General features: G+C 40.7%; 1 protein-coding gene across 12 annotated transcripts in view; it reads right to left on the reverse strand.

Moving 5' to 3' along the window:
- cacna1ea (calcium channel, voltage-dependent, R type, alpha 1E subunit a) overlaps positions 1 to 25,835 on the reverse strand; it is a 110,152-nt gene that overhangs the window by 41,022 nt on the left and 43,295 nt on the right. For all 12 annotated transcript variants that reach the window (XR_003985894.1, XR_003985893.1, XR_003985892.1 and 9 more), the window contains 3 exons: positions 20,081 to 20,186; positions 19,777 to 19,916; positions 1,069 to 1,172 (listed from right to left, as the gene is read on the reverse strand). Coding sequence is in view for 9 of the 12 variants with exons in the window: in XM_030432715.1 (XP_030288575.1) it covers positions 1,069 to 1,172; positions 19,777 to 19,916; positions 20,081 to 20,186 (350 nt within the window). In the remaining 3 variants the exon portion in view is untranslated. The remainder of the gene's footprint in view (positions 1 to 1,068; positions 1,173 to 19,776; positions 19,917 to 20,080; positions 20,187 to 25,835) is intronic.

The raw sequence follows: 25,835 nt of genomic DNA on the forward strand, positions 1-25,835 counted from the left end.
TATTTTACATAAGCTCAATGGAAGGGTAACATTTGATTCAAAGTTGTTCTGTCATGTTGAGTAAGTGTGTCCAAAGAAAAAACTAGATGTGTGATTTGTTGCAGGAGACAGAATGTCTCATTTGTATCTTTAATACTTGAATAATGAACACACTGTTTATGTAGAAATTCCTCTTAACTTTAATAACTGAATTAATACACAAGGTTCATGTGTAAGTGTGCATTAATTCATTTAAATCAGACTAAGTTATTCAATTTACTGAGATTGGATCAACATGAAATTTGCATCAAAATGTGACACTTTACATTCGACTTATGTAAAACGATTAGATGGATTTGCTGTTATACATGTAATTAAACATTTTAGGCAGAATTATTTTTTGAGTGAGGTTCTGTGAATGTGAATATTTTCTTGTCGTCTCTGTTTTTCTTTTAGTAAATTGAAAAAATCTTTGGATTTTTGACTGCTGCTGAAACATGCAATCTGAAGATGTCAACTTGAGTTTTGAGGAATTGTGAAGAACAATTTGCACTTTTGTCTGACATTTTACAAACAAAACGACATATCAATTTATTGCAAAAAAATGAGCAGAGGAATTAATACTGCAATTAATACACTGCAGCCACATGTCTCTGGTTTGACCCATACACATGACCATATCACTTAGTACTTAGATAATACAAAATAAAATAATTTGGGGTTTGGACTGTTTCAACAAAAGACACAACTTATAGATGTAATTATTGTCTCTGGGAGCTAGTGATGAGCATGTTTAAAAATTTTAAAAACATTTGTTGACATTTTATGGACTAAATGATAATTCAATTAATCGTGAAAATAATCAACAGATTAAGTGATAACACAATAACCGTTAGCTGCAGCCCTAATAAATATGTTTTGTGAGGAAAGCACATTCTCATTACAATGGGACTTAAAATTTCACTTGTAATATCAAAGCTAAATATCTTCACAGATTGATGCCACAAGGAAAGTGAGAGGCGATGATTTGTGGTTTGGCTGACTTGAACCTTTACATCTTTACGTCACATCATCATATGAGGTACTCACTGGGAATGCCTGAGACCAGCTTGAGGGGTCGGAGCACTCGCACCGCCCTCAGGGTCCGCAGGTCCACTGAGATGTTCATGTGTGCCCCCGCTGCAGCCAGGATTCTACAGAGGTAAACGCAAAACCAATGTGCATATGTCAACCCACACAGACAGAAGACACAGAGCGGGATTGTCACTGTCTTACAGCTGTACGTGAATGCTACAATTTTCACGCTTTATAAGCTGTGTGTCTAAAGGACACACATAAACACACTGAGGCCACCGCACACAGTATTGGTGGACAGCTGCAGCGCTTAGATATGGAGCGTGAGGACGTGAGGGGTCTCCAGCAGGCAGAGAACACAGAGAAAACAACAACAGGGAGGCTTTTGGGGGCTTCTGGCTGTTTCCTCGTGTGTGGGAGGACGGCTGTGACAACTGCTATTTAGGAGGCGAACAAAGAAAGCGGCTCCATCAGGAGAAAGCAGGACACCCTTAGGCTGGAGAGACATGAAGCTCACGGACACAAACACACACACACGCACACGCACACGCACACACACACACACACACGCACACACACACACAGAACCATCAACCTCTTATCTGCTTGTCCTTCAAAAGTTCAGTTTTTACTTTTTCTTGTTTTGTCTCCTCGACTCCCCCCTGACTGCAAAACATCTTCTATGGCCGTCAGACCTCAGACTGATGAGAAAAAGAAAAGCAATGTCTGGTGATCTACACCCCTCAGCCTCCTCATTAGTCTGCCCTCCTACCTCCTTTTTCCTTTCTCCTCTCTGCACCCTCATCTGTTGCTCTTCATCCACACAACTCTGTCCTCTCAACTCCCTCTTCCTATTTCAACCTCCCTCCCAATTATACCTGCACCTCCTTCTCTGCTTTCCCATGTTTCAGTGACCTGACCACACATTTAATCCGCTTTCACCTGGATGCCTGCTGAGTGAGAGACACAGACAGATGGGGAGGTTGGGTTAAAACAAAAGTAAAATAATGAAAGGAGAGGTGGGGAAATGTTGTTGGCTACAGGATGGAGCCGCAAGACTTTGAAGTCAGGGAATCAGAGGATATACCCCTCCTCCCCTCTAAAACATAAAGTAACAGTTCATCGACAGACCTTGTTGTGAGCATTGGAAACATATTTTAGAGTTATATTTTACCTTCTTTCGACCATATTAGACCCATCAGCTGTATCACTGTGCATAAGGAAGCGAGCATCTAGCCATGGACGAGAGGCTTTTGACAGGGCCGGATGTAAATCTTGATGACGTTCCCTCAGCTCAGCTGTAACCATGGATCTAACAATTAAAATCTGGATACAGCTTTCGGAGGCGGAGCCCAGTTCATTCCTATGAAAGCTCCTCAGTGGTGCATGAAGCCAAAAAAGCTCGACTTCCTGGGTATAAAATTAACCGGATCTTCCCGCCCCTCTGACTATGGAAATAAAATAATCTAATTGTGCGGCTCTTCTAGACTTTCTGAATATTATCAAACTGAATGGGTCAAATTATGATGGTGAAAAGAGTAATTTTGCGAGGGTTGTGAGGCTCAGAAAAAATATTTTTACTGTTTAATAGTTGCTTCTTTCACAATGTAAGCTTATGGGAAAAAAGCATTTTTGGGTCCCAGTGCAAAAAAAAAAGTTTGAGTTTGCATGCTTTCCCCGTGTCTGTCCAATCCAAAGACATGGAAAAAAGCTTGCTCCAACTTAATTGTCCTTAGGTCTGAATGTGAGTGTAAGTGGTTGTTTGTCCCTTTGTGTGATAAACTGGCGACTTATCCAGGGTGCTCCCCGTCATGCGGGGTCCCGTCATGTCAGCTGGGATCGGCTCAACCTCCCTTTGACCCTGAAAAGCGCATCACGTAACGCTGTAATTATGTAGTTTGGTTACTACGAAAGTTGGCTTCAAAGGTATAAAAGGCAAATTATGTGAAAGATCGCAGCTCTGTAAACACATGATCTCTGTGCGGTACAGGGATGAAGAACCGTCTTTATGCGCAGTCATTTGCATTAACATGATAGCATACTTGATCATCACACAGCTGGAGAAACAGGCCCAATTACATTCCTGTGATACAGCGGTGAGAATTAGTCCTGTCTGTAGTGTTCGGAGACTCAGCGTCATCTTATTTAATTAAGAGGAGAAAGAAAGACAGAGAGAGGGAGAGAAAGACTGAAATAGCTCCCCATCATCCACACAAATATAGAAATAGAATTATCCTCACGAGTTTCATACCTCTCACTATTCCCCTTTGGATTTTCCCCCATTTTCACCAAAATCACTTAATTTCTTCACACTTCTGCCTTTCCGCCTCCCCCCCCCTTTTACTCTGATCCCTCCCTCTGCCGCCTTTCTGCCACCTCTGTCATTTCACCCCCCACTTCCTCCATCTCTCAATCTTTCTTCAGACCATTAGTCAGTCCTGGCTGCTCTTTAGTTGTTATGGAGACCGGGGGATAGAGGGGCTAAAAATGGCTTCCTCATTTAGCCCTCTGTTATTCAGTGGATGTCCTGGGCCCCGTTTCCACGATGACGAATGTTTGTGGAGTGTTTTTGAAGAAAGGGATGTTCACAAAGTCAACCATTATATGCAAAACTCAAAAAATTCCTTTTTGCTGCGTTTTGAACATCGCTTGTTTAAGCCGAAGTGCAAAGATACAATGTGTGCACGCTTGCAGATAAGAGCTGAACATAAAGTCTGCAGCCGGTTCTCTGTCCGTGGCGCTCTTGTGTGGCTGTCTGGAGGTCAATCTCCCCGTCACACTAATAAAGCAGAGGCAGCCTGCACAGCCAATTTGGACATAAAACGTTTCCATCTGTGTATGGGGTTTCTATCACGGCGCTTTGCAATTCATGAAAAAAATATCAAATAAAAATGTATTTGGTTCACATATTGATTATTCTTCTATCAAGCTGATGCTGCGTAAGTACATGTGAAGAGCTGTCAATGGTGCTGAAGAGGATAACAAATTCATATATATTGTGACTGTCTGAGCCATTAAAGCATAAAACGTAGTGTTGTAGTACCAGAGATTGATCTTGGTCTCAAGACATCCTTTTGAAGGTCTCGGTCTCAGACAAAGAGGACTCGAGCATTATTTCCTCTACCATTCAAAACCCCAACCCCAAGGATATCATTGAATTGTCTGATACAGTCTGTACTTGTACACTCTGTACGCTGGTTTCCATCGGAGGGCAAGAGTTTCAGAGAAAATTTGATCGTTGCAAGAAAAAGTAGTTGGTTAGATAGATGGTAAAACATGGATAAGAGGTGTGGATTAAAAGATGTTACGTTGCTTTCATCTCTTCTGTGTATGTCTGTATTTGTTTGCTGATAGACAGCAAAGAAAAATGCCTCCTACCGGTCTTGGTCTTGACTCAGTCTTGTCCTGCCTTGGTCTCGGTCTTGGTCCGACACCCTCTAAGTCTTGGTATTGGCTCAGTGTCAATACACTGTGGATTTTGTTTAGAGTTACACTAATAAATTACACAGCTGGTAAGGCAGAATGTGTATCATTTTCCTACAAAACAATGCACGGATGCGTACAAAAATGATCACTCTCAATCTTCGCTTATGCCCCACAAGAAGTGTCTGGCATTCTTCTTTGTCGTGTCCCTTCTGGTGAAACCTGCTCTGGTCTGATTGCCAATCAACAATTTGAGAATCCAGCCTCTCCCCTCTCCTCTCTCAGTTGGTAATCCTCACACGCAACAATGAATAAAGTGTTTACTTGCTTCCTCCTGTCTGATTTCTCATTGACCTCTTGGTTAACCAAGCCACTCGAAGGATAGCATTGTCTGAAACTGGAACATTTTTCTCTGTCATAGAAAGATAAACACAGATAAAAATGAGAATTGAATTAATTATTTTCAATGCTACTGCTTAAAAAAATTAAATAGCCTGCACTCCCTCCATCACATTGCTTTGCGGTCAGCATTATGACATTTATTCTACACACTGCTGCCGTCTGGACTCGGCACATATGACAGAGATGAGGAAGGTGAAGGTTGGCCACGGAAACTGGCAGATGTAAATCAGCCAAAGGAAGAACAACACATGGCTGATTTGGCGGCAAATGAAACATTTGGCAGACAGTTTATTTCCTCCCTGTCGTTTCCCTCCTCCCTCATGTAGAACTATTCATTTATCTGTTTAATGTTTGTGTTAGGTTAGGGCTATTTTATGATCTCATGGAGTCACTCGTGGTAATAAACACCATTTATTCACTGAGGTTATGATGAGAGAGGACTACACATTAAATCAAGATTGTTCCTTTTGCTGGCGTTTGGGTTTTTAAAACATTATTATCTGTAACTTCAATTATCTTTAATGTCGCTTCATTTAAAAACATTTCAGAAACAACCCTAAAATTCAACATAAACTGGATTTATATCCCTCTGTAGTCCCCACCTCTCCCAGTTTTACACAGCTAACAAACACCAGGTTTTCACAGTAAATTCTCACAGTAAAATTCTGTAATTTTACTTTTGTAATGCACGACGGGCAATTATTTAGAATATTACAGTAAGCTGCTGTGAATCTAAATCAAAACAGTGACCTGGAGGAAAAGTAAAAATGCTACATGACAAGGAAATTCTGTAATTAGGTTACAGCATCATATGGTAATTTAGATGTTTTGAAACGAGGTAACATGCTAAAAGGCTAACAGCATGCTGGCAAGTGGTCCAAGCCCAGTACATTGTGGTAGTATTACAGTAAATTTACTGTTACTCTATATGTATATTCATAATAACTACAGATGCTTATCACAGTGTCATTAATTAAGTAATTTCACAATAAAATCTTGTATTCTCATTGTAAAATTGTGTCTAGGTTACTGTAGAAAAAATATATTGTGATTTAAAAACAAACGTGAAATAATTACAGTATACAACTATGAATTTACTGCAATTATTAGCCAGTAATTTACTGTAAAATTACAGTAATGCATTTCATACATCTATACTAAATAGTCAACAAAACTCTGTGTTAGGCTTTTTTGGGGATGAGGGCCTCTCGGATTGATTGAACCCTTGTGGTCCCTTCCTTATCTGAACACCTGTCTGGCAGGTGCCTGGTGTTTCTACAAGTAAATAAAGTCCCTTTTAGTCACCTCTGGCTGTCACATCTTTGTCCAGCTTCTCATGTCTGCAGGCGTTCAGTGAGAAACACAGTGTTGTGAACTGAGCTGATGCCTCGGTCAGAGTTGTCAGCCATGATAAGTGAGTAACAATGACATACCGTGCAGAACTGACAGCTCTCTGCTGCGTGACAAATCTGTCGTGACAGCCGTCATGCCGTGATACTGATAACGTTGTGACTTATGCTTCGTGTCACTGTCAAGCTGCTAACCAATATGATGTAAGCACACCTGGCTATTGTAGTGGTGTTATTATTGCTCTACTGGTCCTCAGCAAAAAGAGGTCTGTGGGATACTTTGGGTGCATCACAAGATGTTGTTGAATATAAAATAAAACATTTCTGAATGTCCTCTCATTGTTACTTTTATCTTGTGAAACAGCTTATGATTAAACAGATTGAATCAAATCAAACAAAGAGAAAAAGTGGTGGCTGTGTTGACAAGCAAATAAACTGAGAACCACTGATTTGTAAAGAAAAGTAGCACTGACATGATACGGACTATAATATAAAACATCGGCACATTCTTTGTTGGCTGAAAGGCCCCAAGAAACTGTTGTAGCTTCATACACTTTAGTTGATCATAGTTTGAAAATCAAAGGTGTTACTAACATTAATCATGGTTTTCTTCCATCAAAACCCCATCACTCCTCCTCACATGGCATCCACACGTGTTTTCACTCCAAAAAAACATCTGTGTGGGTGTGCAGGGTCTTAAAGTGTCCTAGTGAGCCAGCGTGCACAATTTAGGACCCTGATGCTGGCTCATGTAAATGAAATACAGCAATTATCAAAAGTAACAGATTAAACCTGTGTTTTCCTGAAAAGACACGTCAACCTAAATAACTCTGCCAAGGTCCAACAGCCCCTACTGTATTCACTCTTAGATACTTTGCCCGCTTCCAATCATGATATCTATTCGTTATTCTCTGAGAAATCATCAAAAATGTTAAAAAACATATTATTTTGCAAGGTTAAAGAAAGTGAGAAATACTGTCTCGATCCAAACCAAAAGTTTCAAGTAAATCCGTTCAGCAGATTTTGTTTAATCCTGCTGACAAACCAACCAACCAACCAACACACACATAACCTTGATGAAATTATCTACAGGGAAAACAGTCTATTCTGGTGATTTTATGTGTTAAGGTCAGCTGGAGGATGTCTTTAGAAGTTATTTGGTGATTGCAAATAGAGGTGATGCTGATATTGTACTTAGCTCCTGTCAATTTAACTTCTTGGAGGTTTTCCAGTGAACAAAAAGCAACAACATGTTTCAGTGTGTGCAATCTAGTGGCATGACTTGCACTAAATTGCATCAGGCAGAGAGGATTCAGCAACAGACACCATGAGATGACAGAGCTCAACTGTATTAATATGATATTTAATAGAAAAGTCTTTAAAGCAGTGAGTGAATGAAGAAACATGTGGATATAAACTGCTTCAGTATGATCACAGACTAAAGGTGAAAGCAAATATTAGTGCAGAGGACACGTTTGTCTCCCAGGTCTGGGTCTTTAGCATTTGTTACTATGAAAGAGTACATTTATAAAGAACTCTGGATGGATGAATTTAACGGCAATGAATGATGCCGGTTTTTTCTTCTTTGTCTTCAGGCGTCAACTTTCCACCCTGTTGAGGGTTTTTAAGATATTGTTTTTATCTATATTTTTTATTATAGCCTACTTTTACAAAGTGATTTATTAGCATCCTCCACTGTTCGTCTTGATATCTTTTCATGCTTCAGGCTGAATTCAGTCATTTTTATTATTATAAATCGCTCCACTTCCCTCAAACAGAAGAGACTGGACAATCTGCCACAAAGGCTCTTACATATGACAAAGAGCATTCTAGCCTCAGGGCCACAATCACTTCTGACTGATGATATCAGCAGCAGTTCCAGAACTCGGTTTGTGTCCATCAGTAACTTTTTCTAGCTCAAAATAGTTGTTAAGTGAAAATTAAAGAATAAGTTTGCCCAAAAATTAAAATACAGTTATACTTACTGATCCCCTTGCCGATGCAAGCCAATTCACTGTAGCTGCTAAGCTAAAAGATAGCACGCAGCCTGTCTGAAGCATGTGCACAAGTTTGACCTTGCATCAAGGATGTGTTTGGATTACGTTAGATGAACAGTGTGGAGCTCTTTAATAATTTTTCAATTTCAGTTGTTTTTCTACATTTTAAAGTCCCCATCTACTTCAGATGTTAAGGAGAACGCTGTTTTCCTGTGAAGCTCCAGAAATGTTTTGTGGACTACAATGCTTCATCCGACTTTCCATCAGGCATGAGGGTGAGTAAATAATGACTGAATTTTCTTCTTTGGGTGAACTGATCCTTAAGGTATTGTGATCGTTTTCCTGAAAAATCCATTGATTTAAAAGACAGAATTTCACTTTGGAGCCCGGATAAAGTTTGTTGAGTTATAAGAAGCAGGCAGCTGCTCTCAACACGCAGTGAGAATTCACACATTTCCCACCTGATTCTGCAGGACGATGAATTAGTATAACTGCTGTGGTGGCCCACAGTACAGTGGGTGGTGTGTGTGTGTACAGCAGATTGTCTTGACAGCATAAGGAATTGTGTGGAGCAACTCCTACAGTGCTGCTCTGGATGGTTTAGTTAATATAAGCCTCTCTGCCGCCTACAGTGTGCTCTCACTCATTTTTAACTCCCCCCTCATCCTTTTTACTCTCCCTGAAACACACACACACACACACACACACACACACACACACTGACCCCCCCCCCACGTTCACAATCAAGACATTCAAATTGTTATGCAAGATCAAATGTTACTTCTCCTAATATCAACAGCCTGAGACACTGGCCTGGCGTTATGTGAATCAGTTGAGTATCAGTTAGCTAAAATGTTTGCTCTTTGGTATAATGATTAATTAATTTGAGTAAGTGATTTATTAGCCATCTGTTGAAAGACAGAGGGAGGGAGGGAAAGATAAAGATAGAGGGTGAGTATGTGTGAAATGTTAATTTAGTGCTGTGCAGAGATGAGCTGTTGGAATACAAACTCTTCAGGCTACAAAGTTCACAAACAGCATAAAAGAGAGCAGATAAAATTGAAAATCAGAACGTTAAGTAATAATACAACGAAACTTCCTCCACAGTTTATTCATCTTAATAAGCCTCATCACAGGCAAGGCGAGAACACTGCTGAATCACAAAGCCAAAGGTTGAGAAAAATAAATAAATAGCAAAGCAAGATGAACAGAAAAATAAAGAATTTGGATTCAGCTGTTTTTGGTGTTGAGAGGATTTTGAATCTCAGCAAGCAGGAATGGAGGAAGTATCCTGATCCTCTGCAACACTTTACTAATAAAGTGCATATTTCGTCACTCCTCTGTCTCTCGCAGACAATGAAAGCCAAAGCAACACGCTGCTTGTTTGCAATGATACGACGTTGACAGCAGCACTGCTCAAGAAGCTGCTTCAGCACTGACTCTGTGGTGACACTGACAGAACATGACGACCTCCTCTGACGACTGTGTGCTTTATTCAACTTTATTTGAGGCCTACAGACTGGATCACTGTGATGTCCCGGGAACAACAACAGTTACTTCCAGGTAGAAAACTGACCGTTGATTTGCATTGCAAATATATGTGAAATCTGTAAACTTGATTATTTGTGTTGTCATCTTCAGGCATAACATTTGAACGTATATAGTAAAATACAGTACAACGACCTATCTGATGTTTCTATTCACCAGACTTGTCATCTATTCAGTCAGACCAGGACAGTGCTATTTTTATCAAAACATCATTTTTTTTGTACCTCTTGTCTATCATTGGTTTTTCAATGTCAGTTTGTGTCTTTTTAAATATAGACAATATAACATCCATCCCATCAATGCACAATATGACCCAAGTTCACATTTACTGATAAGGAAGTGAATGTGCGTTTGTGTCATTGGTTCCAAAAATCTCTTTTTTTAAGAGGATAACACTGAAAACAACCTTTACACTGAACTAACATAGTGTGTACATGTGTACAAAGGGTTGAAACCAACAGGAAAAGTTTTATTTTAAGAAACTCTACGTATATGTGTGGACAGCTATAGGTGAGGTTTGCTGTTTGACTACATTCTGCGGTGATCTCATTGACGGCACTAGTGCAAACTAATAACCCACAATAGATTACTTTTTGCCTTAAATTTGACTTTATTTTCTGCCACTGATAACAGCAGACTGGACCATGAAGCACTCCACACTGGATCTGCTGTTTCTTTGAATTTCTCTCTCTGGTGCACTTAACATCCCTTCCCTCTGGACACTCATCCATTCAATCTAGCTGCTTGTCAGAGCTGCTCCAGTAATTCTCAACATCCTTGTTCTGTAACCAGGTAGAGAGAGGAGACGCACATGAGTGTTAGCTGCTGTTGCAAAAGTCGAAAAAAACAATCTCTCTAAATTAGCTTTGCTTGAGACTCCCTTGTGGACTGTTTGCAAAGAAACTGTGGCTGCAATAGGGCACAGGGATGCTTTTCAGAAGCGCTGGTTAAAACTGACAGACATGTGAATATTGCATCCCACTGTGTTTTGACTTGAGCACCAGTAAAGAGCAATTATCTTAAATCAGAAACAAGATTAAATTTGAAAGATGCATTTTTTTTTCACATTTATTATTACGGAAGCAATTAGGTCGAGCAATGAGCCACATTTCTCAGCTGTGTTCTCTGTGGTATGGAAGACAACAACTGATTTGATTTGAACTGTATTAATTTGTTTTACCAACACAAGCACCTAATTGTCACATAAGTGAGGAAGCTAATGGAAAAGAAAAAAGTGGATGGAAAAAGTTACGGTAGGTATTCCTCGATTACCACAATTAACAATGTTATCCTGATAACTGTCAACTGATTTTAAATGTCACTTAAACAAACTGGAATCACTTTACTTTACATTTTGTTCACAAACAAATGTTTTTGTTGCATCACAGACAGGACACATGTCTTTTGAACATCCTTTTTAGTGAAAGGATGTTGTCACTGATGTGAGGTTACTCAGGATTATCCTGATAAGTGAAATTTACCACAACTTCAACTTATCCTGTGTCTTATATGGGTCTGTGAGATTTTTATCCAGGCAAAAATGTTTTGTTTCAGCAGTCAGACTTGGCCTCATAGGACTCTATTTGCATACAACTGTCAGAACATCTCCTGAAATCCCGATGACACACATCATGTAATACTTTGTAATGAATCCGGCGCAGGATGTGAACATCAGCCTGTCTCACTGTGAGGAGAACGTCTTTACAACTCGGACTGGTTGTGTGGAGTACAGTACAGCCTGACCAGCGCTGACACCTGCAATCTGAAACATGTAATTTCATTCAGAACTCCATCTGACGAGATTCAGCTGTAATTAAAGTTGTGGGAACTGTGTTCCCTGTGTGTTTTCTTAACAGAGCCCTTTCAGGAACAAATGTCATGTTTTGATTTTCTGCATGTGTAAATACAAATCTGACAAAAGGGCTGTCTAACTGAAGTCCGATTTGAGAGAACTGAGAAACGTTCAAGAGAAATTCAGCTCAACTCTCTTTTGTTCTTTATTTAATTTGACTTGAGTTGAAGCTGACATCAGGAGCGCTTTCATCTCAGTGTAGCACCTCATCTTCTATGTTCAGAAACCAGACCAGACTGCATAAAGGCCCTCGACATCGTCTATGTTTCACGGCCCACTCAACCTCTTTAGAAAGATGGAGAGAGAGAATGAGAGGGAGGGCATGCAGTGACAGAGAGTGAGCTTGTTAGGCTGTCATTTCCCCTTGACACCATCATCATTATTCACTGACTTAATTGAGGGTCACAGCTAAAACACCACTTTTACTCAGAGGATGTCACTCGCGACACGCTCTCTTTCTTCTTCAGATTTACGCACATATTCATGTATCATTTGGTTTGATTTGTAAAACAAAGATGTTGTTGAAAAGTGAAAGGGAAGTGATGGCTTGTTCTGACAAACGCACACACACACACACACACACACACACACACACACACACACACACAAAGGAGGTGTATAAGCACATTCCCCCACCGCACTATGAGAAAATCTATCGTGTTTTTGTGGAATTGTAGTGACATTGACCGGAGAAGCAGCAGGACTGGAGCCAGTGACAGCCTGACCTGGGGCGGGGTCCTCAGTCACCACGGTAACAGCTCAGGGGGACATATCCACCCCGGCTGTGTCTGAACTCATCAATCGATCAGACGACAGATGGGAAATAAGATTGGCGAGGACAGGTCTGTCTGTGTATCTGCATGTGTGTGTTTTAAAGTATCAGCCTGTGTGTGTGTGTGTGACAGTTCTACCAGGTGTATGACTGCCAAACAGACAGAAGGTGCTGTTGGCTAAAAGACATGCAGTAGTGGCACATTTGGTTCACACACACGAATGCACACAGACGCACACACAGACACACGCACACACATGCACATACACGCAGACATGAATATTAAAAAGCCTTTATCATAGTGGAGGTGTACAATCTACAAACAGCCAACAGACGGATAATTTGCTTACAAATACAAAGCAAGTGGTGACACCTCTCTGTAGTTGAGGTTGTTCCTCTGCCCCTTTTTTTTGATGCCTTTATTTATGATGTAAAAGCTCTGAAAAATCAAGCTTGTTCAAAAAAAATGTATAGAATGGTAAATGAATAGTGTCAGTGAAATAAAAAAAACAAAAAAACAAACATAAACTGTCCCTTACTCATGAATGTATATGTATATGTGTATGTAGATATATATAATAATTTCATTTAGACAAAGGAGTGAGAGCTAACAAGCTATGCTTCTTCTCACTCCTTTTCCAATATATCATTTATTTTCTTTTTTATCATTATTACTTTGCTTCCTCAAAATCTTCATTTCTATATTATGTTGTGCAAATAATTTGTTAAATAGCAATCAGGAAGCCGTGTTCTATTTGCATATTCGGAATAAAATAATAATAAAAATAAATAAATAAATAAACATTTTATTTTTATGAAAATCATATATATATATATATATTTTTTCTTTCAGGCTGATATCAGGAGGGGTCTGATCGATGTGAAGCTCTTGTGTTAGCTTGAGCTGGAATGGTCCAGTTTTGACAACCAGTGAGGAATAAAGACGGATAGCTGCAGCATCTACTGTATCTGTTTACAAGAGGACACTGCCCCGCTGTTGATTAATACTGTTGGTGTAGAAGATCCACCAACTCCATCTTATCTTAGCCACATGAAAAGGCTTGCACCAAAGATTAAAATACAGAACTTTAAAAAATGAGACTTTCGCCTTTTAATTGATTCTAAAGCAGGTAAAGAATAAATAAAAAAGCAGTAAGTAGTTGGTAGAGAATGGATTTTTGCTGTTCCATTGAGCGGATTATCTGATTTAAAAAAAAAAAACTAGGCTCTTGGGGCGTCCTCAAAGTCCATGGGAGCCTTTCCTGCAGGCCATCTCCCATCCCTTTCTCTCCTCTTCCTGTCCTCACTCTACTCATTACTTTGTAATAAAATGCTTTAGAATAGAAAATTGTAATCAGATAAAAATGTATTCTCATGGTCGGCACGTTTAACATGTTAAACAAACAGTTTAATCGCAGCAAAATGAGGAGTGAACGCTTGAGGCCTTTTTTAAAATCTTGCACACTCAGACGAAAAGACTCTTTGTCTTTAGCTTTATGTTAATGACTTTATGACAAATAAACCTCTCAAATTTCTCAAAGTCCTCTGGAGACTGGCGAGATTGAAGCCTTGTTGTGTCATCTAATCCTCTCCGCATCCATCTCTCTCCTCTCTGTTTTCTTTGCCTTTTCCAATTACAAGCTTCTCTGAAGGAGACATTAAAGTCTCGTTTTTTTCCTCTCCTCTGTTCACGAGCTTGCCTGATCGATTTTCCTTCTGTTCTTTTGTGATCTGGAATGTAATTTCTCGGGTATTCACTTGATACAGCAGTAGAATAAACTTAGTATCCAACGTCAACAGGAACAACAGATTTTTCAGACACGTCTGTGATCTTGAAGGTTGAAATGCTCTTTTTTTCCCAGCCTCCTCTTCACTACACCCATTAACTCCCTCTGAGCTAACCCCTTCTCTCCCCCTCTCGCTCCATGTCCCCCGCGAAGTGTCTGGCACATCGTGGTGACACAATCCCTTGGTGGGCGTCTCCCTCTGCCAACTGTTGCCAGTCTAATGGAGGGCTTGCCAGCGAATGAGACTGCCAAGGTGCCAATTAGTACGTACGATTACGCTTAGAGGCATCCTTCTCACTTCCTCCAGCTTTATTTTTTCTCTATTCTCTACTTTGCTTCTCTCCTGTCATGTTTTTTGCCTCCTCTGGACTTTCCCTCACAACTTTAGCCTTGGTGGCTGGTCGGTGTGGCATGTGTGATGACCTGAGAAAGCCCCTCTATTTGAATTTCAGTCACATCAGTCCTCAGCTACATGATAACAGCCTTAAAGGAAACAGCAAGCACCATCTGGTTTTTCATACAAACCTCCCACTCACTCTCTCTGTGTAATACAGGCCATCTTGAAACACCAAGGCAGATCGCTGAGCTAATCATTGCCTCCAGCGTCGACACTGTTAGCAAATGGTTCCATAATTATACATGTTCACACTTAATATTGAGTGAGTCAGGAGTATCCACTGTGGAAGGGGTTCACATGCTTTGTGGACTCAGCTAACAGTCGCGTGTTTTGCGTCCACGGGCAAAACATTTCTGCAATACCTGCTGCCTCATTGGGGCACACGTTCTGGCTGTGCCCAAAATTATACAGTTTTTGGGACTCTATATTTAAATATCTGACTGATAGTCTGGGACACATGGGAGAACCTGATCTAGTAGTGTCAGTATTTGGGGCACTGGGACAGGACAGAATTCAAGATCAAAATGTATACATTATCTACTAGAAGTGTGGTAATTTCTTGATTTTAAGATGCATTGCAATGTGGACATTGAGGACAGAGCGTAATCAGGAGTTTGCAGTTTATGTTGATTTTCTTGCTTCGCCTGGACAATGAAGTTATACGTGCACATGAGGTTGGTGTTGATTCCTCAGTCAGTGCCCCTGAACCAAAGGCACGATTGTATGATATCTGATCAAATAAAGATTCTTCCTCTTCGTCTTTGGTTGGTTGTTAAGCTGACATTGCTTATGTTCAATCAACATGTTTGTCTGAGAGAGACAGAGATCAATGGCGAGTGATAATACAAATGCAACCAGTATTTTTAAAGCAGACATATTGGGGGCTAATGTCAGATTTATTTAACTTGCCGGAAAGCCCGCACTGGACGAGAAAACCGATGGTGTGTAACTCCACCTCACAACAATTTCTAACCAAGTTAACCATTTCCACCTGAAGCCAACGTCTGCAGCCATGAAGAATACAACGAGCCCCGCTAATCGGCCAAGGAGTTGAGGAGTTGCTGTCAACTTTGCCTTCCAACTCTAAGAGAAGCGTGTTTAGCCTAGCCATGTTTGTGATGGCCACCAGGTTCAGTATGTGCCCTGTCTGTCATGTTGTAGGCTGGTTTTAAAGTGGTTAAGAGGGAACTTAGATTTATGTAACTGCATGTAAATGATGACAAAGTAACCATGTGGAGTCATGTAGCAAACTGAGAATTGTTGTGCATTCAAATGACAGATGAATTGAAATCAAATCGAAACATGAGGCCGGTGAAGTTTCACACCTCTACTATCTGCTCATCCTCATGCCGATGGAAAGTATGGTGATGTTTCAAAGTTTCTGGAGCTTCACATCAAAACAGCGTTGCAGGGCTTTCCTTGACAACTGAAGATGTTCCTCACTCTGGCAAGCAGATTAACACGACTGGACTGAAAAGAGTCACAACCTCCCACTAACACAACATTAATAAAGGATGTCATGTATCACCCTAAACTGGAGAAGCTTAAATTCACTTTATGAGGGTCCATTTATGAATTCCATAAAACATGACAACCCTTTGATTGACAATGTAAAGGCAAACACGATAAATATCTCTTTAACTCTCTGCTACAATAACTAAGATATGAGTGATTACCATGTAAAGCAGCGATTTTGTGCAGTTTATCTATAGTTACTGTGTCTATGTTGTTAGCGTTGTTGTTTTTATGTCTGTCGATGCAGTTAAAGTAGGGTTCCTGCCTGACTCACGCTGTAATGTCTGAGTCAGCTCAGGGCAGGCTACACTTCTCTGACACAATGTTAACAAAACTGCACATTGTAAGCTTCACAAAGGGAAGGATTTACTGCAAGGCAATTGTGCTGAATTGCATTGGATTACACTGGTATAACTAATACGCTGGTGACTCAGTGTAGTCACCTTTTTTAGGCATTTCATGACAATTTTATTTTTAAAAAAAGTTTATTTTCAATTTCATCATGTGGATTTTAAAGTTTTCATGGTTCATGCACTTAATGTCTCATGTTTTCAATTTGTGATTCAGCAAAAGGTTTCGATTGTCTAGGTTTCATGTCTTCTCTGACCCTTATTTTTCATATCAATACTGTATACACTTGTAATTCAGTTTCCCCACATTGTAATTCTATTTTCTATTGATACTTATGTCAGCTGGGTCTATACAATATCATTTTAACACAGTATCTTTCCTTTGTGGTAGAGGGGTCCTTCCTCAGACATGTCTTGCCGTTTTCCAGGGGACGTCCTCCCTATCTAAGTTGGACATTAAGTAGGAAACCTCAAAATTGTACTTAAAAACAGTACTTAAGTAAACTGTACTTGGGTTTATTTCATCACTAGTTGTTCAAAATCTTGACACAAAGAGTTTCATTTTTACTGCAAATGAATATCGGCAGCCGAGCACTACTCTGTACTACACTCTCTTCTACCACCAACTTTGTTTCATATCATTCCCCATCTATCTGTCCTTATTCCCTGTCATCTCGCTCCTCTCACTTAGAATAAATGCATAAAGAAATGCCCCCAAATATATAGAATTGACTTAACTTGACTTTCCAATTGGATCTTTTTAGATCTTTTGCTGGTGTTCAGCCCTTGGGTTTACTCTTTTTTCTCACTCACGCTTTCATCTAAATGTCCCCCATGGCAATTTTAAATGCAACTATAATGTTTCGTTGCACTTTCATGGATGAAATAGATTTTGTTTAACAGCATTTACATGGTTATAAAATGCTTCACAAGACAAAATGAGAACAGATGGACAAATAACTCTACATGCAAATATATTTACTGCCAGAGAGGGAGGCTTGATGCCGTCACAGTTGGATTTAAGCCCTAACATAACCATACCGTGACATTTAAGGCCTTCTTGTTGTTTAAAAAGAGAGTGCCTTGATGTTTTCTCCAAACACCACATCTTACAAGCTCAATACAGGAAGTGCTCCAACCTTTATGTATTGCTTTTTGTTAATAATGCTAATAATATACCTTACGCTGATGATAATGTTCTCGTGCATACTGTGTGTGAGTAACATGTTGGGAGGTCTGTGTCTGTTGCATATTTGTAACACTCTCTCCTCCAGTCTGCAGAAGCCTCCTAATTACTCACTGATAGACAGCACCAGTGACTCAGCTAATAGTATCAGCAGATATCATAATCTTCATTCAGTCTCTAATAAGGTTGCAAACCTCCAATGATGGCCTGTAGGTGAGTATGTTTCAAAGACGGAGACAGAGAGAGAGAGGGGGAGCAGGAACATTTTCATTAATTTATCTTTGCTGTGGCCAGAATGATAATTTAGAGAGGGCTCTATCTGCAGCACACTTCATCATGCCGAATATTAATAAAATTAGACCTAGAAGGCTATTTCGTCCAGATCGAGCACGTCTCCTCCCTAAATCACAATGGGGAGCGGCACATAAAGGACGACAGAGGGCCACTGTTGTTTCGTTTTCTTCCAAACACCTAGAACGACAAATTGGAGTTAAACAAATGAATGGGGGAGTTTTGCGTTTGAGATTCATGAGATGATGCTGACATCTGCTCCGGGAGAAGCCAAAACACTGCTCCTTGCTGCATGTCTGTAATCAAAGAGTTTACACAAAAGGTAAAGTCCTATAACAGCGCTGGAAGGCCTTGTTCATTTCCTATCCTCATTCAAGCAGGTGAGATTAGAACCATTAGCATGTGTCGGTCTCGCTGTGTTTTAATTAAGCTTCTAATTTTGGTCGTACAGCAGCACGTCGTGGGGTCGACCGTCCTCGACGGTACGTCAACTCATCAACAGGCTCGAGGGGCAGGAAGCTTTCTAAACCGCTTCCACAACACTCTCTCTCTTCGCCTCTTCTCTCCTCCATCCTCCCTCTCTCCGACACCGCGTGGAGTATTGTTAAGAAGCCTGAGTTCGGCTCATCAATTATTGAACAGCCAGAATCATGTAGAATTCTCTAAGAACCCTGTCTGCTGCCCTTTGTACTTCAGTGAATTGATTAATATTTCATTTGTGTGTATGTGTGTGTGTGTGTGTGTGAGAGAGAGATAGAGAAGGAGAGAGGTGTTGAGGTTAATCTGCTGTCTCATCAAGCTCCTCCTTTAAAACCAACATTTCCTCGCGCTGTTCCGACACACCTGCCTCTGCTGAGAAGGTGTCTGCTGTAAAATGCCCTTTAATGTGACACGAGTCGGATGGACTTTAACTGCCATTTTATTGATGAGTGTGGTGATGGTTTACAAGCTGTAACACAGCAGTCCACAGCCGCTCGTAATACGACTTCAGCTTCATCCAACATGTTGCTCAGGGAAAAACAGGTTGTTTCTAGCCAATGATAGCGAGTTATTAATGTCTGAAACTGTAATTTTCTAGTAATTAAACTCTCAACTATTGAACGTTTACAAAGTGAAAAATGAAAATGGAGAGATTTTGGACACAGTCTCACTAGGTGGACCTTTTCCAGCAACTTTGAATGTTGAATTAATTAATAAATGGCAGAATAAAACTGAGAAGGATGGATGGATATATTCAGCAATAGGTGAAGTATCTGATGAAACCAGACTGATAAGAAAAGTGTCAATGTGAGAGTTTGGAGGGTGGAGGTTTATAAGAAGTGGCACCACTAATGCCATACGGTCCTGTGCTGTGGGCTAGTTATAGACAGATGTACACATGTACATATCTGTATGAAAATGTAAACTGATATTACACACTGACCCCCCTCTGATCCTCCCCTCGACAGGAAATGAAGCGCTGATAGTAAACACATGAAAAGTTTAAACGAGGACAGTAGTAATGGGTGCAGCATGCAGCATCTGGAGACATGAACTGTTTTCTGAAATGAATATAATCTCAATCAACTACAAGAACAGAGGGCCGATGAGTGTTTTTGTGTATAAGGAGACTGGAGTTGCCATCTGACAGACAGCATGGCTTCATCATGACAAAATGAACCAAGAACATTTCATTTGTCTGGAAACTTGAGCCACAAAACCAGCTAGAAACAACTGGCAGCCACATAAGCACATAAAACACTGGATGTTTTAAATCTCACAGAATCACTATCCCTTTAATTCACAACGCTATCCATACACACACACACACACACACACACACACACACACACACACACACACTTTTCGACTCACCCACTGAGGACCACAATGAAGTCCATAACGTTCCATCCGTTCCTCAGGTAAGAGCCTTTATGAAACACAAAGCCGAGGGCGATGATCTTTATCCCGGCTTCAAAACAGAACATCCCGATGAAGTACGGCTCTGTTTTCTCCTGCGAACGCAAAGCAAGAGTGATAATAAGTTTATCTGTCAGGTCTGGGTTTTCTGAGGATCTGTAGGCTCCATCAGAGGAAGCTGAGACTTATTGTGTAATCACATCAAGGTGACAGAAAAGTGCAAAATATTGTTGCATATGCTGAAGTGTAAGTATCTCACCAGTCTCTTAGACATGGGAGTTTTGTCCTCTCCAGGAAGGTGCTGCTCCAGAGCCAAGACGATACAGTTGGCGATGATGGTAGTGAGGATCATGTACTCAAACGGAGTGGAGGGCTGAAGTTAAGGAACTTACGACTGACAATGTTGATTAAGTGGTAAAGTATCTTAAATTAAAAGAAAAGACTGGATATATTCTATATTTGACTTACTTTGAAAGCATCAAAACCACACAGCCCAAGCCCCTAAGCATGTTCTAAGTACTTTATTATTTTCCAAAACATCCAGGCAACATCCAGGTTTTAACAAACATTATGCAAAAAGGATAGACACTAATTTAAGCTGCCGATTTGGTGCGCTTCACTGAGTATCAACAGCAGCAGGATGTAAGTGGGATCAGCTCAAAATAAACTACTGTGCTCATGCTCATGGTAATGGAGGTAAATGCCACCCTGTGCATGATGCGTTTAAAGAGTTTTTGATAATAATGAAGGAGCAGAGGAATAAGCTACATCAGGCTCGGGATACACAAGCAGGTCATTGTTGGTTTTGGTCTTTTCATATAACAGGATGTCTTCAGGTGTCAGACCCTTTAATTAAAAATTCAAGATTGTTTTCTACACTGATTTTGGGACAAACCACCTTCTCCTTATTCATGCAAGTGTGCTGTATGTAGTAGATATGAGCCATCCAGAGGTAGGTGTCAGGTAGAAATATGATTGTTAGGGTGAGTTAAGTTAATTGACATTTTGCCAACGGGAGAGTGCAAGTTTGAAATAAAAAGACAGTATTAGGTTCAGAGGTAGTTTTAAAGATTTGGAACGCACACAGAAGAGTTTGACTCATTTTGACAAAAATAAATCAAAAGATTAAAAAATTACAGTAGATGAAAAGTTTTGTGCCAATTGCAAATTTAGAACTATTTGTATTTTTAACAGGAAATTCTGGTATTTTTAACCCACGAACCTTTATTTACATGTTTCAGTATGTCATTGATTCAGAAGATCACATCTGCAGTGGCTGCAGTGTATGACTTTTAATAGACCTGCAAGCACCCTGTATAACAACACTAAAATCACTAAATAGTGGCTGGCTCATCTTTTAATTAATGTATGTAAGTGACTTGTGAATTGTCCACAGAAAGTCAAACCTATGAACACAGGTTTCTGGGTCACAGTTGACCGCGATGTCGTCTCTTCAGCAGAGCACAAAAGTAGTACAGGAAATGTGTGTAGTGTAAGACATGGCACTAAAAACCTTTCTCATACAGAGCGTTGACAGGTCTATACACAATGACTAGAAACAATTCAGAAAAAAAAATATTGAGTTAATTGAGTTAATCAATCCCAGCGGCGGCAATTACGGTGTCATGTAAGTGTAGACAGACAGGCTAACACTGAATCCCCCTCTGCATGAAACAGAATTAACCAAGCATGTTAGAGGCCCCAGGGCCGGAGACGTAACCAGGCGGTACCTTATCTGAGGTCAACAGAGAGCGACACAAACACACGGAGGCAATGGAAGGTTTATCGCACAGGAATGAGTGGCTGGGTCTGAGATGTGATCCTATAAACAGGGTTACTTTTGCAAGCTTCACCGCTTGTTCCATGGGACCTGCACTGGGGTTGAGCTCAGCCAGCAATGTGCTCTTTATCTAATACTCTGCGTGGGCAGTCCCCCTTTCTGCAGAAGAGGTAGGAAGGCAGGGAGCTTAAATCTGCAGAGTGAAGACAGGGAGGGAGAACGGAAGGAGGAAGGAGGCAGAGATAACAGGCAAGAATGACACAGGAGAAAGTGATAAGAGGGATGATCAGCGGAGGAGAAGATGATGGTTATATAGGGAGTCAGAGGCTTGTGAAACGGGTAGGTGAAGAGGAGGCAATGAGACTATGTAAGACTGACATCGATGTTGCGCTGGCAGCTGCACCCAGCGGGGTTACTCAGGGACAAGTGAGTGATGGGAAGCTAAATAAACAGGCAATCGTACTCCCACTAGCCCATTCTTACTTAAACCAAGGCTGCGTTTACAGATTGGCTCAGTGATTTCAAGTAAAATCGCTTAGAGGTTTTTAGAAAAACAAATTCCGAGCAGCAGACAGAAGAAAACGAGCCTGACAACAAAAAGCAAAAAGTGTTTTTATTGCTGAGGGGTTGTTTCAAAGCGTGTTTCCTTTTAGGGAGTGTAATGTATGTTTTGATTCACTTCTCCTCAATAACTAGCGTCACTTTAGGCTCACAGAGAATCCTCAGTAGCAGCCAGTCGCCACACCCTGCCTCCCTCAAACACACACAACAAACAGGACGAGGGGGGGAGACGAGGGGAGGGGGGAGACAGAGAGAGGTAGGTAAGGAAGAGAAGGAAAGAGAGATAATGAAGACAGAAAGACAGAGGTATCCACGGCAACAGGCTTCTATTCCAGCCAAAAGTCAATGCTACGAGGCGGCACAACTATCTCTGTCACACACTCCACACACACACACACACACACACACACACACTCACACACACACCACACATACAAACTACGGCTTTGCTCCATATGGCAGACTAGTTTTAATGACGACATGACGGATCTTATCATTATTGTCAAAGTGGACATTTGGGTGTGATGAAATATAAAAAGAAGTAAAAGTGATACATTCATGTATTTTATAGGTTTCTTTATTATTCTTTTAAACCATTTTCATGATAAAAATATGTTTAAAAAATTTATGTTATTTTGTATTTTCACTTATCGTTGGAACATAGGTGACCTGTATATTGTCTGTATAAAGTTCCAAGTTTACTTAATCGCTTTTTATGTTGATACATGTTGAACATGTGGTAACCAACCTATAACACATCCAGCAAATATGTAATAGTCTCAGCTCGGTCTTTGGTCTCCATTAGCTTCTGAGAAAACTGCCACTAGTTTTTGGTTTGTTAAGGAAATTGAATCTTTAGCTGTTAACTGCTAAAACTATGTTGACCTGATTGTTGGTAAGGTTTCCATCCACCTTTGTCGAAGCATATTTTCAATTTGAGCATAAAACACTTGAGTGGAAAAGCAGAAATGTCCACTCAATCTGAAAAATAATGATAAAAAATAATAATAAATAATACAGTTTTTAACCTAGGCAGAGACAGAAAAGTTGGAGTGTCCATAAAACAAAATTCAACTAAGTACAATGGAAACCGACTTATTGGATAATTCATGATGTACATGAAACATCTGACTTGAACACTGAAGAGATGCCAACATTGTCGGCAGACCAAAACATTAGATTTGTGTGCAGTGATGAAAAGACTACTCAAAATAACCGATGAAATAAACAAACCATTTGTGCTTTCTGTATAATTGTTTACCATGAGGTTTGACAGGCGCTAATTTAATGACATCATCTCACTGCGCTCCTTCCTCTGCACCGGTTTGATGGCACCTGACTGAAGAATTAGCTCTTCCAGCTGTATTTATAAGAAAAGTAGATTTTTGAGTCTCATTCCCAGCTCGTCTTTGTAAGTTAGGGTTAAGAGGTTACTCTAAACTGTCTGTAGGTGTGAATGTGAACATGGATGGTTGTTTGTCTCTATATGTCAGCCCTGTGATGAACTGGCGACTATCCAGGCCTTGCCCAATGTCAGCTGGGATCGGCTCCAGCCCCCCCGTGACCCTGAAAAGGGTAAGCGTTTTCAGATAATGGATGGATGGATGGATTCCCAGCTCATCGAAAACTGACGCTTTCGGATTGAAGCGCGGGATGGCTGGCACCACAAAGCGTCAGTTTTTGATGAGTTAGGACTGAGACTCAAATCTACTTTTCTTACCAATATGACCTTTAAGCAAACCAACTCCTAATACCTGATGGGGTAGTGGATGAAGACGTGCATCAATTCACTTAATCTTTCGCTGAGTTTCTAAAAATTTAACATCTCTTATACATTTATAATAAATCCTGGCTTGTGTCTGTCTGCCGTTTGTGCTGGGTAGTTGTTGTACTGTTGTTCGGCCAAGAGTGACTCAATGAGACCTGTGAGTGTGTATCAAAACAGCAAAATTGCAGCGTCAGAAAACCGAAACAATGAGCTGAAAGATGCCAAAGAGCTCTGTAGAGAGACCCCTTCTTTAATACATGGCAATTCGATCTGTTGATATGACTGATTTTTGCCACTGCAGCCTTTTCAATGTACTCGAGGAATTATCTGCCTCCAGGTTGTGACTGATATATCTGGTGTTTCCTGACTTCGGTTGACATTTTAATAAATTCTCTCCCCTGTGAAAAAAGAGTAAAAACCTACACTGAGCTCAGCATAAGTTACACACTCAACAAGTGTCAGTAACCACAAAACGCCTCTGTGCCGTTCTGGTGTGTGACGTTGATCACGGATTGTCTACCAGCTTTAGCAGCGAGGCGTCTCGTCAGCAGTCCTGTGAGTCACAGTGACGCTGGCGCTCTGCCTCGATTCTTCAAACATGCGTGTAAAAATAGACACGGAGACAGAGTGTGATGCCCTGTGCATCTGTGAATACGCTCAAGCCCAGATTGGATCCGAGCCCCTGTGATTATCATTACATGGAGGTGAAAATCAAAATGAATCACAGGCATCTGAGGCTGGCTTATTGGAAAGCTGTGAATTATCAGCTGTCTGTGTGTCCGTGTGTGTGTGTGCGTGTTTGTGTGTGAGTGAGCATGTGTCAAAGGCAAAGAGCGGCGTTTAATACACAAACACGGAGCAAAGCCAGGAGTTTAATCTCCATGTGGAGTCAAATCAAGAAACTGATACACAACAACTTCATTAAAAATTCTAGACTACAACAATTCATTAAATGTGCACGGAATAAAAGGTGTTGTCAGCCGAATGGATTTAACAGACTGCTGCACCAAACGCAGTTCAATATTCCTTTAATTCCGCATCACCTCCACACCTCAGTGGCCCGCTTGAGCCAGCCGATCAATCCTGGGGATGAATGCGGCCATAGATCAGTCAGCCCTGTGAGTAAACCCTGTCAACTGAGAGCCACAGGCTGCACTTATATACACCTCTGTCAGGAGATATAGAGGGCCAGTGGATACACAGTTATAATACCAGAGGCCCGAGGAAACCGCTGGAGGAGGCTGGAACACGCCTCATGTGATTGTGATGTTTGTTAGGGTTGGTTGTCTCCACTTTCTGTGACATAATTATCAAAAGTTACATCCACAATTACTTGTGTAATTTTCGTTCAGATTCGCTCTGAAAATGTGCTCCTCATTTAAGAGGTTAAAAAAAGCAAGCGCTAAATGGAGATTAAATGAGGATAAGACAATAACTGCACAAGGGGACACCAGGGTCATTTCCGCTCTAATTTTCCATTTCGGTTTTTCAAGCAAGGATGCAATGTAGTTAAGAGGGAAATTAATGATGTTCCTCAAGTATAAGCTGACCCCAGAGCCATACACAAAGAATTTACAACCTTAAATGCGCCTTAATGAAATTACCATTTGTGAATTTTAAGTCCTGGTTACACCAAGTAAGAATACATAATCTGTGCCATTTCCTGTCCAATATCTAAAGAACCTGTCTTACTGTTGCATGCTTAAAAAAGTATCAGGCATGTGGTTATTTCTGTGTGGCTGATGAAACAAACTCTATTAAACCAATCAATCTATTATTTAGAGGTGTACCTTCTCAATGGGAAACTTCCCACTGGGGGGGGGTCCCAGTGGGGATCAGACAGAGGGAGCAGCTGCCGGTCCTCACCAGGCCTGCCGCACTACGCTCAGCCCGCCTGCTTAATTA

This window comes from Sparus aurata, chromosome 11 (assembly GCF_900880675.1).
Source record: "Sparus aurata chromosome 11, fSpaAur1.1, whole genome shotgun sequence".
NCBI classification, from domain to species: domain Eukaryota; kingdom Metazoa; phylum Chordata; class Actinopteri; order Spariformes; family Sparidae; genus Sparus; species Sparus aurata.